The following is a 16522-nucleotide window of genomic DNA, read 5'->3' on the forward strand; positions in this document are numbered from 1 at the left end:
TAAATGTGTCTGATGCCCCTGAAAGGTAAGTGGGAAATGAGATCTCTCTGCAGACGAAGAAGGATAGGAAGGCTGCACCAAGTCATGTGTTTTTCTGCTTCTGAAATGATTTATCCCCCTGCAAGCATTTCTGACAAAGATGTAATTGCCTGAATAATATGAAAGCAGATGGAAAGCATTTGGCAGGTGAATCTCTGCAATGCATTCATTCTGAAGGGAAGTGACAGGTTCACAGAGTGGCACACAAGAACCACAGTGTGACTCCCTTTGAAATGAATCTTATCCAAACCTGAGTGACCCAGTCACTTGTCTCCCAAAACCACCAGTATCCCTTCATTAACTACACAGTCAAGAGTTTAAATTCCTGCTAAACAACTTTAAAAGTCTACTACAAGTCTGCTAGTTATAATTCTAGAATGAAATAGAAGCTCTTCTTTTCTATTTTAAGAAAAAATTAATAGACTGAAAGTAGATTGTGAGGTAGTGCGAGGGACAGGACTGAGCAAACAGAATAGAAAAGATGTTCGTGGTTCCCAAAATGAGCCAATACAGTTGATCCAGTGCAGTAATCAGTGTTGACCTGTGTTCTAAAACCAAATGAATTTTGGCTCAATTATATCATGTGGAGTGTTTTTAAGACTTATTTTTTATAACGTGTATGTTTGCATTGTGTGCTGTCTATGTATGTGTGTGTGTGTGTGTGTACCTCTGTGTGTGTGTTCCTGAGTGTGTATTTGTATCTATCTCTGTGTCTGTGTGCCTGTCTATATGTGTGTGTCTGTGTGTGCATTAGTTTGTCTGTGTGTGTGTGTGTGTGTGTCTATGCCTCTGTGTGTGTGTTCCTGAGTGTGTGTGTGTATGTGTGTATCTCTGTGTCTGTGTGCCTGTCCATGTGTATGTTTCTGTGTGTGTGTATTTGTTTGTCTGTATATGTGTGTGTGTGTGTGTGTGTGTGTGTGTGTGTGTGTGTGTATGAGTTTGTGCATATGAGAGTACACAAGGAATCCAGGAAAGGCTGTCAGACTTCCTGGGACTAGAGTGATGGGGAATTGTAAGTTGTCTGATGTGGGTGCTGAGAACCAAACTCAAGTCCTCTCTAGGAGCAGTGCATGTACTTCACTGAACAGCCATCTCTGTAGTCCCAGCATACAAAGTTCAGTCTGAGACTACCAAAAGTAAACCATTTCTTAGTACAAATGTCTAGAAAAGTCTTTTACAGGCTTTACAGCTATGAATAGATAGGTGCCTTTTGAATGATTGTATTCATTCATTTATTTATATGTGTTCATTTTGAGATGGATCTCTTAGATCACAAGCTGGCCAGGAAGCAATGTGTCCCATCTGGAACTCACTTTGATCTTCCAGTCTCTACCCCTCCACTGCAAGCATTGGTGCTTATACTGTCACTCCAGGCACTGGACCGGCATCTTTAAATCAGTAATATTCAAAAGCATCTACATAGACATGTAACTGTTTCCTCATAGCTAAGGCAAGATTTTAGAAAACAGTCATACTTACTCTAGGTACCTCACTGTGCCTTTTGAAAGGTGTTCTTTACAATCATGTCTTTGCTGTATATTTTCCTGAACCTGGGGTTTGGGGACAGTAGGGGTGGGGTGGAGATATTAATTTGAAGTTAGTACAAAAGTCTCCACAACTTGTATAGCACAGATTTTTTTTTAAAAAAAATAATCTGTACAGAACTGTTTGACCTAATCTGTGACCTTTATTCTACCATTTCAGTTAACATGTGTTTGTGACGGTATTTATGATTCAGCCATGTCAAAGCTAGAAATATTTCCTTGCTCATATACCATGTGATGTCAAAGAAAATGCACTTCTTGATGGATGTCAGTCAGACACTGTGTAATAGAAAAACATGGTGTGAAAGGTCACTGAGCATAGAAACAAATGGAGACCTGTTTTTGAGCAACAGCACTGAGACCTTCAGGGACTCTTCTACTCTGTCTGTACCTGTCATAAAGCCAATGAATGCCTTTTAAATATCAGGGTATATAATATAAATTTCCATTATCATAGAAATTGAGTTTTGTGGCAAAACAGCTAATAAAACTTAGATTCCCTCTTTGATTACACAAGGTAAATATAGTATTACCATAATAACTTTTGTGAATGAACATGGTTAACTACAGGACTAGACATTCTAGAAGACTAAATCTAAAGTATGTGATGCCATACTTTCTTGTTTGTTAATTTTGGATTTTGAGCTAGTCTCTTGCTGTGAAACCTTGGCTTGTCTTGTGTTAACTATGTAGAACAGGCTGGCTTTGAACTTGTGGCCCTCCTGTCTCACCTGCTGAAATGCAGTAATCACGGGAATTTATCACTGTTCCTGGTTTGGATGATGCTTTTCTTATTCCCTTATTACATATTATTACATATGAAAGAATTTGGTATTCAAAGATGGAAAAATAATTTGTCAGAAGGTAGCTAAATACCAGTAGGGGTTTTGGGTATTGTTTGTTAAATGTTTAACTCAACATAGAATCTACTCATAGCATCAGGATACCGTGTCATACTCGGAACACATGCATACACTGTACAATCAGCAATGACTATAGTTTCTTACAGGCAAAGCATCCCCAGAGGCATTGTCTTTCTTTATGCAGTGTAAATAAGGTCATCTTCCCACAAGTGGATTATGTACACTTGAAAACACATCTATCTGTCCCTTTCTCCCCAACTCTCTCTCCCTTCCCATTGGTGTCTATTATTTCCCAGAGAGTTTTCCTTCCATTTTCATGCCATCAGTACAAATAAAATCTCATGTTTGTATGAGTTCACAACTTCCAAATGAGGGGGAAAAGGTTATATTTGTCTTTCTGAGACAGGAAACTGTGTATGATCATCTCCAGGTATAACCGTTATCATGAATAAATGCCACATTCTCCGTCCCTCTGTGGATGGACAGCTGGGTTGTTTTCATAACTTTGCCCCCAATGCAATTAAACAAATAAATAAATAAACCTACCAATTCCAGCTGACGGTCTTTGTTGCTAGAGTGGCCTGGCAGGCACCGTAACTCAGATTATTCTCTTTTCCAAGAAATGCCCTCCCAGACTCAAGGATAAAGGCCTTCTCTCCTCAGTATTCTAGATTTATCACTGGTTATTGGTAAGATTCTAATGTAAATTGACCCAAATCAAATACCAAGTAGATCAGCTTCTAATCTAGTGTTTTTTCACAACGTCACAACCTATCATTCAAAAATGAGTCAAGAAGACATGAGCAGGTAAGAGACCCCAGAGCAGTGCTTGAAGAGATAATGTGGGGACTGTGACTCATCACCTTCACCTCTCTTCCTACAGAGCCCACTGCTGCACCCACTGATGTCAAGGCGACGAGTGTGTCTGTGTCAGAGATTTTTGTTACATGGAAACATATTAAGGAGAGTCTTGGAAGGCCACAGGGATTTGAGGTATGAACAGAATTATATAAAATAAGCCTTTTATTTTTCTGGCATTGCGTCCTGCTAAAGAGATGCTTCAATGATTCTTCACCAGAACCATATTCCTGTGAAACTTTGCTCTGTGATAAAGAAACACTGTTCCCCCAACAAGTATTTTGCCTCTCATTAGTGGGCTTACTTTTTGTAGTTTCCACACTACTGTGCAAAAATAGAAAAGGAAATAAAATGGAGTTTTAGACAAACCAATAATACCTATGGGTAGGTATTTACTTACTTTTACTATTTTCAGACAGAAATAACAACCTTATAATCCTGAATATGCCATATCAAGTCAGTGACATCATAAAGCTTTAGTCTGCAATCAACTGAAGGATTGTGGGTTACCTGTGATCTTGAATATTCTAGCTTAAGTACAGGGACAGCCCTAAAAGCATTTTTCAGTGGAGCGTTGATATCAAGATCTGTCTTGTATTAGAAAGCCTCTTGGTCTAGAGTGGAGAGGGCAGACTTCAGAGGAGAACTCCAGAAGAATAGAGTAGCAGCTGGCCCAATCAGGTATGAACAAGGCTGTTGTCTTCTGGAACTGATGAGAAATGGACCATTACTTCAACTAGAAGCAAGACTGAATTGGCTCTGGGCTATGGAAAGGAAACCAAGGATAATCCAAGGTCTGTATGACCTAACACACTGGATAACTGACACACAGAAGTCAAAGATTCTGCTTTGGATGTTTAGCTTTGTAAGACTTCTTTATTTCTGCAGCTATCTGTTGTTATGCTGTTATTATTGTTGTTAAATGATTGTATTATTTTGTCTGAGACAAGAGATCATGTATCCCGGAACTGGTTTCAACTCCCTAAGAAGCTGAAGAGGACTCCTCCACCTCTGAAGTGTAGGGGTTACAAGCATTCACCACCACACTTTGCTTGTGTGGTATTAAGAATCAAACCAGTGCTTTGAACATGCTAGGCAACCAGTCTAGCAACTGAGCTACATCCCCCTAGTCTTCCTTATTTCTAGAAGATTAAGGACTGAGCAGTCTGTCACTCTGAAGACTCAACCTATTAAATTATGCTTTAATCTTGGACTGGCTGTGGTCACTGAACGCTAATAAAGAGGTATTGCGGTAAATAAGGGTCAGGATAAACAAATAGGCCGAATAGATGTTTATTCAGGGAGAAATAACTTACAACCTAGACAGATGAACACCAGGAAATTCAACCCGATCCTCTCCTGTCCGAGTCACGCCAGAAAGAGAGCGCCTTCCTGGCCCCCTCCGACCTCCTCCTCAGGTCACCTCCGCCCATCGCTCCACCCCCCAATGGGCGTGGTCAGTGCTACAGAAGGACTACCTCACTACAAAGAGGTTACATAGAAACTGAGCCCTGTGCTATCCTATGACCTAATGCTCAATACAAGAAAAGGGTCTGACCAAACATGCTAAGAAGAAATTCTGGACCCCGGAGAGAAATTTCAAAAGATCAAGAATATGCCACTGACCCAAATGCTGCTAAAAATTTAAAAAGGCCAAGTCAAAACCAAGTCCAATGGCACACACCTTAAATACCACCTACTCAGGCCACCAGCCCTAAGCAACACAGGAGGACTTTCAAAAAAATCACAGAAAGATGTTACATCTCCAGATAGTACAGCAGAGATGAACAGACTTGCTGAGAGACGCTGGTGTCTTGTTGGTCAAGGCTGGCCGGAAAGTGAGGCTTTTGTTGGAGCATCATGTCTTTGCTCAGCCTGTCTCCTTCAGAATGGCAAAGTTTCACAGCCATGAATGGCCATGCGCTCAGTGATTGATTACAAGCTGGTCAAGGTGATACAGATCCGGGAAGGAGCAACACCATGGCTGGCTGTATTTTTAAACTAAATTCTGAAAAGTTTAAACAGGAAAGACTCCACGAGCATATTCACATTCATTCTATCATACATTACAAAATAAATTTTAAAGTTAAGGAACTATGGGCTTGGAAATGACACCATCAAAGCTGTGAGGACCAGATTTAGAATCCCCATAATCTGTTAATGTCAAGTGAATGAGGGGACCAGCCCAGAAGGCAGAGAGACAGAGACCCCAAGACAAACTAACTAGCAAGATGAATCTGCAAGCTCCGATTTCAATGAAAGATGATGCCTCCCTGAATAAAGTGAAAGCAATCAATAATGATCCCAGGCCTTCACGCATACAGACACACATGCATGCACACCAAATATGCATGCACACAGTCAAACCAGATGTCTTAGTTAGGGTTGTTTTTGATGCAATGAAATATCATGGACAAACCACATTGGGGAGGAAACGGTCCTTTGGTCCTTTGGCTTACACTTGCATATCACTGCTCATTATCTTCAAGGAAGGCAGGGCAGGAATTCAAGCAGGGCAGCAACCTGGAGGCAGGGTCTGATGCAAAGGCCATGGTACTGCTTATGGCTTACTTCCAGAGCCTTGTTTAGGCTTCTTTCTTATAGAACCCAGCACATTTTTTTTTAAACAGAAGATGAACAAAATACAAATTTCAATGGTCAAGTATGACATTACCTGTTAGTATAAGTGAAACATATTCAACCATGACTCTGACTTGCTCTGCTTCATTGTTGGATAGATACAGGTCAACTTATGACTATAAGTATTCACACCCAACCTCTCTTTTCTCCATTCTTCCTTCCTTAAAGCTACATGCACTTCTGTCCAGCCAAGCCTATTCTCCTCTTCTCCCCATAGATCTCTGCTACTAAAAATGTCAACAAATGATGACTAAATCATACACATATTTCGTCATCTCCCTATCTCCTCCACTCGGATCCTGCCATGTTCTAGCTTTGTTTACTAATGCTAGAATGAGGAACATGTTAACAAAACAGGAATTTTGAACAGGAGCCTTTGTTACCAAAATGAGAAGATTTCTTTTAGTTTTTATACACATATATGTGTCTTATATTTAATTTTCTAGCACACAGTTCAAATTTTACTGCAATGTATAAACTTCCAAATTACTAGGACTTTTTGGGAAATGCAAATGACAATGTATTTGGTGGCTCCTCCTATTTTTCTTGAATGAGAGTGTGTAAAAGGCAGATTAGGCTTATGAATGCCACACTATAATGGAGAAAGAGTAAATTAAAGATTATATAAACAAATCAACAAATAAATGTCATAAGACTGGGTTGAAATTCAAACAGAGAAGAAAAAGTGAATACAAAACCCACCCCTAACAAAGATGTTATTTGTAACTGATACCTTCTGGGAGAGGTAAAATCAGTTTTCTCTATACTTCAGGACAGGTCTCATACCAACATAAACAATGGACTCCAGGTTGTTATTGCACACTCTTTGTTTGGGGTTAGTATTTTGGTTTATTGGGCCTGTTTGTTTGTTTTGATTTTCTTTCTTGTGTGGTTGCAGAGGTTGAGAAAGAGAGAGAAAACATGAAGAGGGGTGGGTAGGCTTGTGGGGGAAGAGCCTGGGAGGAGCTAAGGGAGGGGAAATTGTGATTAAAATATGCTATTTGAAAACTTTTGTTTTAACTTCAAAAAAGACAAAGGCAGAGCCAACTTAGTTCCTGAAAGAACAGAAAGAAGCAGAAGGGGGAAGCCAGTGGGCAATGGCATGCATCGAATTAGAAGTAAATGGCTGTGCAGAGACCAGGTTGTGTAGAAACACACAGATGACAGAGCCCAGCTTCGGAGGCAGCAGAAATTAGTGGAGTGATTTACAGAGGATCAGTGGTCAGTCCTCCTGACAGCTTGACTAGATTCAGAGCCAACATGAAAACACAGCTCTAGGGGTGTGTGTGTGGGGGGGGGGTGTGTGCGTGCGCGCGTGCGCCTAGTTTTTTCCACAGGGAACCCACCGGGAATAGGGGCTTGCATTTTGACACGGGACTGGGGTTCCTTACTGCATGAAAAGGTGGAAGCAAACAAAACGGCAGCACTCATCTGCTGCACTCTGACTGCAGATGCCATGCAGGGGAGCTGCTACCTCCTCTTGGTGCCTCCATGCTTTCCCCACAGTGATGGACTATAGACTCCAGCTGTGCCAGCTGTGCACCCAAACAAACCTTCCTCCCACACTGTTGCTTCTGCTGGGTATTTCACTGTAGCAATGCAAAAAGTCAGGAGGACTGGGAGAGACCATGTCTGCGTGACATGCTTTAAAGTAGCAGGCAGTTTCTCCACAGAGTGGAACAAGAAGGACAGGGAGGCCAGGGAGTGTGAGGAGATTACTGTCCTCCTGCTGCAGGCCCGCTGGGAGCTAGACAGATGCAGCCTCTGCAAAGTGAGTGCAAAGCGGAGGGTTTTAGAGGTGGTCTGGCTGAATTTGTGGACAGGAGAGAAATGACTATTTCTGCATTTGCTGGATTAGTAAATTGTGCCATTTTCCAAAAAGCAAGGGAACAGATTTTCAGCTAAGAAAGGAAGAGTTCTATTTTGTCTGAATTAAGTTTGAAGTTTCTGTTAGAAATACAAGGATGTGACCAGCTTAGGCTGCAGGACATGGGAGTTTAGAGTGTAACAGAGAGATCAGGGTGGAAGGCATAGAAGTGTCATTGAAAGCCATGTAATTAAGTGAAAACGACCGAAGGGAAAATTGCAAGGCTAGAGGAGAGGAGAGGAAAGCAAAGAGGAGTTTGCAGGCAGACCTTATAAAGCTTCACCTAAGAGACAGTACCAGCAAGGAAGAGGGGTTTGACCGATAACACACACACTCACACACACACACATTCACACACACACACTCACACACTCACACTCACACACTCACACACATTCACACACACACTCACACACACTCACCCAAACACACACTCACACACTCACATACTCACACACTCACACACACACTCACACACACTCACACACTCACACACACTCACACACACTCACATACTCACACACTCACACACACACATTCACACACACACACTCACACACTCACACTCACACACTCACACACTCACACACATTCACACACACACTCACACATTCACACTCACACTCACACACTCACACACACTCACCCAAACACACACTCACACACACACATTCACACACACACTCACACACACACTCACCCAAACACACACTCACACACACACATTCACACACACACACTCACACACACACTCACATACTCACACACTCACACACACACTCACGCACACATTCACACATACACTCACACATTCACACACATATTCACACACACATTCACACACTCACAACACTCTCACACATACACTCACACACACATAAACTCATATACACTCACACACACACATTCACACACACACTCACACACACACATTCACAAACTCACAACACTCACACACACAAACACTCACACACACACTCACACACACACTCACACACATACTCACACACAATAAATAAATAAATAAAACAAGACTAGACTATAATGCTGACAGGAGAAGCGAGCGATTGCCTTAGCTTAGGGCTGCTTAATGTCATGCCAGATGAGGCAGACAAACACACGGGTTGGGAAGTTAAGAAGTTGTTTGTAAAAATTTAATTAATAACTCTTCCATTAACAATTCTGTCATTTTTCTTGTAAACACTCAACAGCCCCATAATACTACTGCTCTCTAAATAAAGATTAGCGGCAGTGATTTGGGAAGAGGGGACCCCCATTCAGACCTCTGTGACACCTTCATCTTTCCACACAGTGAAACTACCTGAGGCCCTGTCATAATGCCACAGTGTTCTGATGTTACTGAGAGCTAAAACTATCCACTTTTATGTCAATAATTATTGTGAACAAGATTCAACATATGTACATAGTTTTGCATCAGAGCATTCAGCATAAGCATAATTAAGGCAGGAAACTGTATTAGCCACACTTACCAACAGCTCAAAGATCATACTTTTGCATTAGAAAATCCTCATGATACATTTGATAACTGGGGTTTGACAAGTAATCATTTCTAAAACCACAGGAACAGATTCCTATCCTTTAATGTTTCCCATCAAATGCATAATCTCCTACCAGGTTCAGCATGGACAGCTGAATCACTAGTATACACAGAATGACATTAATAATTATCACCTCAATTGTCAAACAAACTGGATTTACAGGTGACTCACTTGATACTGAAGGTTTTGTAGTTTCTCTTTCAACTCTTTCTTAAGTAATTGAGGAAAGCTACCTACCCTTAGCAAAAATCATGAAGAAATAAGGCTAAAATGAGACCAGCAAGGTCTGATAACCTTTACCATCTCCTCAGCCAAGACACCATCACTGGCCTCTGACTCCCTAACTCTCTGAACCAAACTGGTTGCCACCTAACTGAAATTGTGTTCTCAAGTTGTCAGGTAAATTCTGACCTCAGACACTCCTGGTCTCACATTCTGGATGTTTTGTCTGGATCTCGTTCATTATTTAGTTACTTACCCAGCGAACAATTAAGGACCGCCCTGCAATGCTCAGGTGCAGTGTGGTTGCTAAACCAGAAAGTGGAATGGGCAACCGTGGTGGCCCTTGTGAAGCGCTCATGCTAGCCATGGAAGGTGGTGCTTGCTACCCACCAACCTAGCACTCAGATGGCTAAGGTGGAAGATTGTTATTTCAAGCTCAAACTGTTCTACACAGTGAGACTATCAAAAGTAGATAGAAAACAAAGCAAAAAGCAAAATCAAGTTCTAATCTGCCAAGTGAGGCGATTTCTATTTTCTTGAGTTGCATTTGGTTCTTATATTCTGGATTTTGTTTCAGTTTTAAAGTAAGGTCTTGGTCCTAACTCCAGGTAACTCCTTTTGGTAGCAACCTGGTTTTGTTATTTTTCCCCTGGTGTGGCTGTGCACGGTAGCAACAAGGTACTCAGTCTAGGTTTCCCTGTCAATACACTACTCACATTTGGTTTTGTACTATGAGGAGTCTGCCAATGCATCTTAATTAGCTCAAGAAATAATAAAGCAATAATTTTGACTTAAGGCTAGCTTTCATTTGCAATTTACCCAACTCCTTCAAATATTTTTGAGTACTTGATCCCAATCAAAGTCTCTGTTTTTTGTTATTAAGTTAACTAATCACTCTTAAGGGTAGCCTGGTCTACATAGTGAGTAACAGGCTAGCTACAAGTAGTGCTACACACTGAGACCTTATTTAAGAAGACAGAGGAAGAAAGGAGGAGGAGGAGGTATGGAAGGAAGGAAAGAAGAGAGGGAGGGAGGGAGGGAGAGAGGGAGGGAGGGAGGGAGAGAGGGAGGGAGGGAGGGAGAGCAGATAGACAAGGTCAAGAGGTTTGAGTTCACGGGAGCATTATCATCCTTTCTTTGTCTTTGTGATCCATTCATAGAAGTTTCCAATAGTTATTGTTAGGCTAGATAAGAAATCCCCTGACTTTCATTGAGTTTCTAAAATGTCCTCTACCTTACAATCAAGAAAAACCACACCCTCTGAAATCTAAATACACAAAACCAATTATCCAGTTATTATAGTTTGAATGTAATTGAGTCCCACAAGTTCATGAGGTGTGGCACCATTGGGGGTGTGGCTTGGTTGGAGTTGGTATGGCCTTGCTGGAGGAAGTGTGTCTCGATGGGGAGGGGGGAGCTCTGAGGTCTCATGAATGCTCAAGCCATGCCCAGTGTCTTAGACCACTTTGTGTTGTCTGTAAATCAAATATAGGATTCTGAGCTCCTCTTCCCATGCCACACCTGCCGGCATTTCTTCCATGTCACACCATCATGATAATGGACTAAATCTCTGAAAGTGTAAGCTACTCCAATTAAACGTTTTTCCTTTGTAAGTGTTGCCATGATTATGGTGTCTCTTCACAGCAATAGAAATGTAACTAAGTCACCATTATTTAAATAGCTTCAACAGTTGGGTGGATGGTCTCATAGAACAACTCATCTGAGAATTTTACAAGTTGCTTGAAAATTTATGGCTACCAAGATTAAATGTAGAAAGTATGGTCATGTAAATATGTTGAGATTTTTTAGCCTGTGAGATGCAGTTTGATTGAAAGTTGGAACAACTCCAATTCATGAATAACCATGACGGTCCCATCTGGAATATTATCTCTGTCTCTGGCCCATGCAAGTAGATTATTAGGTTCTGTTTTAAATTTTTGAGCTCACCAGCACTCAAGAGTCCAGTTGAATGGGAATCCTCGGATCCTCAAGCAGCATTCCCCAAGCTCCTGAGAACATATAGAACTTTTATGAGCCTGCAAATTCAAAGCAGATGTCATCCTGGCAGGAATCAGGGTAAGCCATCAGGCCAGTCTACATCATCCTTCTCTTGTTTCCTAAGATCAGGAAGAAGGTTGGCAGGGATGGTGAAATGCAACCCGAGCTACTTCCTCCTTTCATCCTTTAACACAAGGCAGGTACTGGGCCAGGTCCTAGCAATCTGCACCATCCTAATACTGAGAAAGTTTATGTGCAATAAGATTCCTATCTCCATAATTATCCTAGGAATCTGTAGCATCTTGACCCTCAAGAAACGGCAAGGATAAATCCATGCCAGTACCATTCACAAGTTTATGTTTCTGTTTACAGGAGCATATACTTCTGTCCCTAAAATAGCCCCTATTTTCTTAAATAAAGAGTTTATTTGTTGGGTGAAATAGGAAAGAGGATTATTTCCAGTAGATATAATTCTTATAAAAAAAAGTTATTCATTTTGCCTATGAAAAAGTCTCCCATGCCTGCCAAGTTTATGGCATCTATTTTTATTCTTCCCAGTCGTAACAGTTTTAACTATACTGTTTTTTATAGATGGAGTCATTTTAATAGTAAGCGAGCAACAGCGCCAGTTCTTGGAAGGGAGACGGATGCTGAGTATTTTGGTTTCAGATCTGAGCTAAATGCTTATTGAGAGGAAGGCAAAAGATGAGACAATTGGTCCCATTTAACAGTGGTCTCTAAGTCGTAGCCCTGGCGACCTTCTTCCTGGGCGTTGTGCAGCACTCATGTGTGTTCACTTTTAAGCTTCAGGCGAATCTGCCACTTAGGAGTTCATTTCAGGCTTGTCACTAAAGCCATTTCAGCTTATTGATTGCCCTGAAAGATACCAATTGTGCTGCACTTTATAAAATAAGTTGTGGCGGAAATTTCTTAAGGGGAGAAGCAACCTGATTGTTGTTGTTTATTTTATGATCTGGTTGCTAATCATCGGAGCAGAAGATGAAAACAAATGGGCCCTGGTGCTGTCTGACAATAACCCATGGAAGGCAGATTGCACTCAATTTGTCTATCAGGAGAGAGAGTACAAATGGAATTGCAGATATAAGCTAAAGGGAAGAGGATGCAGAAACAAAGTCAGTTGTGAAAGGCTAAGACAAAGCCTGCTTTCTTTTCTGTATGGTGTATGGGTGGCTTTTGTTTTGCAGACTCTCTGTGCTTTTATTACAAATATGTAAAAATAAGAATGCAAGGACCTAGCCTGTGAGGGGATGCCAATTCTTTCTTTCCTGAAGTTCTGCAGCTCCTGATATGAACCAAATGTTTGTCGTGTCATTGTTGTTAGGTTTCCTTCTTTGGGGATTTTCATAGATTGTGAAGCAAATAAAACAGTTTGTTCATTTCAAAAATCAGTAGACAAAAAAAAACATGTAGTATTTCAGGTGCTTAAACTGACCATTCCTGGTCCTATTGAAGGACAGTTCCACAGAAATCTTTTTAAAAGCAACCAATAGTGAATCTCAGTTTTCTGAGGCTTTTACTTCACCTGGGCTACACGAAGGGCTACATGGAGGAAATTCTTTACTTCAAGTGATGTGCAAGACTATTCAATTATTTGCCTGATATACTTGCCCAAAAAGTACCAAAATGTTTTGCAAATCATTTCTTAGATTTTTCCACAATGTATTTATTTGCTTGTTTGTTTGTTTGTTTTTGAGACAGGGTTTTACACAACCCAAGCTAGCTTTAAAGTAGCTCTGTAGCCAAGAATGACCTCGAATTTTTGATCTTCTTAGCTCCACCCACTGTATTCAGGGATCACAGGCTTTTGCTATCAAACCAGGTATGTGACCCTAGGGATTCAAGGTAAGCATCTCACCAACTGAACCCCATCCTCAGACACTCACCATAAACAGTTGCTAACTGGGAAATGATCCACTTTGTGGATAACTCCACTTAGTCCTCTTCAGAGCAAATCTCAGCAGTTATGTAGTTGGCTTCATCATATAAAAGGGGAGGTGGAGAGATGCTCCCTGCTTCCATTCGCTTGTGTGAATTTTAGCGGTCAGATCCCAACATCCATGCAACAAGCCAGGCATCTCCTACATGCCTGTAATTTCCCTGATCCAAGTGGGCAGAAACAGGAAGTCTACTGCAGCTTGCTAGCTTCTAGCCAAGCCAATACAACCTGAGCCCAAGATTCAAGTGAAGACCCTGTCTCAAAGGATAAGTAGAGAGAGACAACTGAAGATACCCAACACCTTCTCTGGCTTCCATGTGTGCACCTGCTCACATATGTGTGCATATACATGCAGATGAGTGTAAACCTCTTAAAATTATGCAAAAAGTATATTTAGGTTGTTTCCATTCCCTAGCTAGTGTGAACAGAGCAGCAATGAACTTGGATGAGCAAGGATCTGTAGAGTAGGATGTAGATCCTTTTGGGCACATGCCAAAGCATGGTATAACTGGGTCATGTGTTAGATTCATTGTCATCTTTGTGAGAATTCTGCACACTGATTTTCAGAGGGACTGTGTCAGTCAGTTTACAATCCCATAGTGCCAATAGTGAGCAAATGTTCCATTCGCCATACAACAATCCCTCCAACATTCATTATAGGTTGTTTATCTTTGTTATTCTAAACTGGGTAAGATACAATTCAAAGCTGTTTTGATTTAGTAGGGGCAATGAACATTATTTCTGAGACATTTCTTAGCCATTGTATTATCATTGTTATTATTAATTATTATTATTCTCTTCTTCCCCAATTTTCTCTTTTCTTTCCTCCTCCTTCTATGTTTGGGTTCTAGCCCTAGTTGTTAATGGTGCACATTTGTTTCCTTGACTCATATTAACCCTCTCTGAGATGTATACCTAGCAAAGCTTCTGTCTCACCCTGTGGGCTTCTCTTTCGCCATGACTGATTCTTTAGCTGAACAGAGGACTTTAGTTTTATGGAGTTCAAGAGCAGTAAGCACAGGGCACAAACCTGATGTGGCTTTCTGTCACCTGACCTTGCCTCTGCCTTCCTCCTTTCCCAGGACCCCCGTGTTCCTCTCAGCATAACAAAGGTCAGCAGAATGTAAAGCACCCTTGGCACACACTCTCAGGAGGGGGCGGGGGTGGGAGGGGGTAAGCAGGTGGTAGGGTGGTGTCTTACCATCTTTATGTTTCCTTCACTTCCTGACTGTCCCTTCTGTTCCTAGCTGCTTTTTCTACAGCACCTCTCCCTTGCATGCCTCCAGCTCTTAAGCCAGCCCAAACCTCCCTCACCACAGCCAATGGGACTAGAGTAATGAGATCCCTCAAACAAAATAGCCACATGCACACACCAGGCTAACTGCAGTTCCAGCTTCTCAAGGAAAGATTGTCATGGCGTTGACTGCTTCAGGATGTTGGTGAAGACTACACTGCTCATTTGGGAGTCTTTGTGCTATCCCTCGGATCTGCAATGCCATGTACTGTGCACCAGCAACTTGCACCTCCCCCCACCCCTCACTCCTTCCTTCTGCCCACTTTGAGTACGTTCAGTGCCGAACATTTCAAACATTCCAAAACTTCGCAATGAGTTAGGTTTGATTATTTATTTTCTTTATGTTCATTTCCTAAGTCGTTAAATACCACACTTGTCATTGGTATTCCCTCTTTCTAGCTTATTTGGTATAAAAAGGATCTTTCTATAAACCTCAGTATCTCTGATTCTCCCTTTTGATCTTTTACTGATATATCCAGGTCAAAGACTGCATTCTGAGTTTCATATAATAGGTACATCATATAGTAGTAAGTGCATAATTCTTTCAAAATGCACATTTTTCTAACTAAAACATTAATATTCTGATCAAAACTTTCCTTCTTTTGTTTCATTAAAACATATTAATAGACCCTTGAGTATGTGGGTCATATCATAAAGCATATTTAAACACCGTCGTGCTGATAATTAAATATGTCCAGAATTTTCTCTATTTTGAAAAATGAGTGAAGAGTGGCAGAGTAATAGTGAATAGGTGAATGTATCTGCTGCCAAACCAATGGCTTGGGTTTGTCACCCAGAATCCACATGGTGGAAAGAGACACTGGACTCCCTCAAGCTGTCCTCTTACCATCTCATACAGACCACAACACATGACTGCGCATACCAGGGCACACTAGGCAAATAGATGTAATAATACAAACAAGAGAAAAAGGATGTTTTAAATAAAATTCAGTAAAGTTGATAAAGAGTGGACAAAAACTATTGCCTGTAGTAACAACACAGATCAAGGACAAACTCGATTCTCTGTGCACCCAATCTTCTTTCACTGGATTTTAAGTAGTAAAAGCAACTCTACTCAGAAAAATAAATACACACTGATTCAGTAAGTGATGGCGCCACTGGTGTCCCTGTCACATTTCCACCTTCCTCACTTCATATCCGCTATTCCACGGCCTCATGAATGTTCAAACTTTCGCTAAACGTTGCTCATGTATCTTATTTGATTCATTAAATTGTGTCCTTTATGATAAAATTACCTGTGGGCACAGAGCAACTAATGCGCATATAATGTAATCACATGGCCTGGCAGCCCATCTCAGTGTCCACTGTGAAGAGCCAGTTTGATAATATGCTTAATTCTAGAAAGAGGACAGTCTGAAGCTGGAGCAGACAAATTGAGGAAAGCTGGCCTTCGCCAAGTCAAACAAATGCATCTTCTGTGGGAAGCAGGTCCGGCTGGTCCAGAGGACTTTTCAGCCCTAGACAGAGGACATGCTGACATTGAATGGTGCATAAGCCGAAGGCATGTTGGATGCAATTCGAGCATTGGTCAGGAAAAGGTTAGAGTGTTTGGAAACGCTGCTGCAGGTGGAGAATGACTAGCTAGGCAGCTTGTAACCTCGGTTTCCATTAATTATGACTGTTCTTTAGCAACACCAGGGGATCCTCTGGGATTACAGAA

The 16522-nt window shown here is 41.3% G+C and overlaps 1 protein-coding gene across 1 annotated transcript in view; it reads left to right on the forward strand.

Moving 5' to 3' along the window:
* The window catches only part of Cntn5 (contactin 5), a 635441-nt gene that overhangs the window by 598819 nt on the left and 20100 nt on the right, over positions 1-16522 (forward strand). The window contains exon 19 of the mRNA XM_051199086.1: positions 3330-3439. Coding sequence (XP_051055043.1) covers positions 3330-3439 — 110 coding nt within the window. The remainder of the gene's footprint in view (positions 1-3329; positions 3440-16522) is intronic.

This window comes from Phodopus roborovskii, unplaced genomic scaffold (genome assembly GCF_943737965.1).
Source record: "Phodopus roborovskii unplaced genomic scaffold, PHOROB, whole genome shotgun sequence".
In the NCBI taxonomy this organism is placed as follows: Eukaryota; Metazoa; Chordata; class Mammalia; order Rodentia; family Cricetidae; genus Phodopus; species Phodopus roborovskii.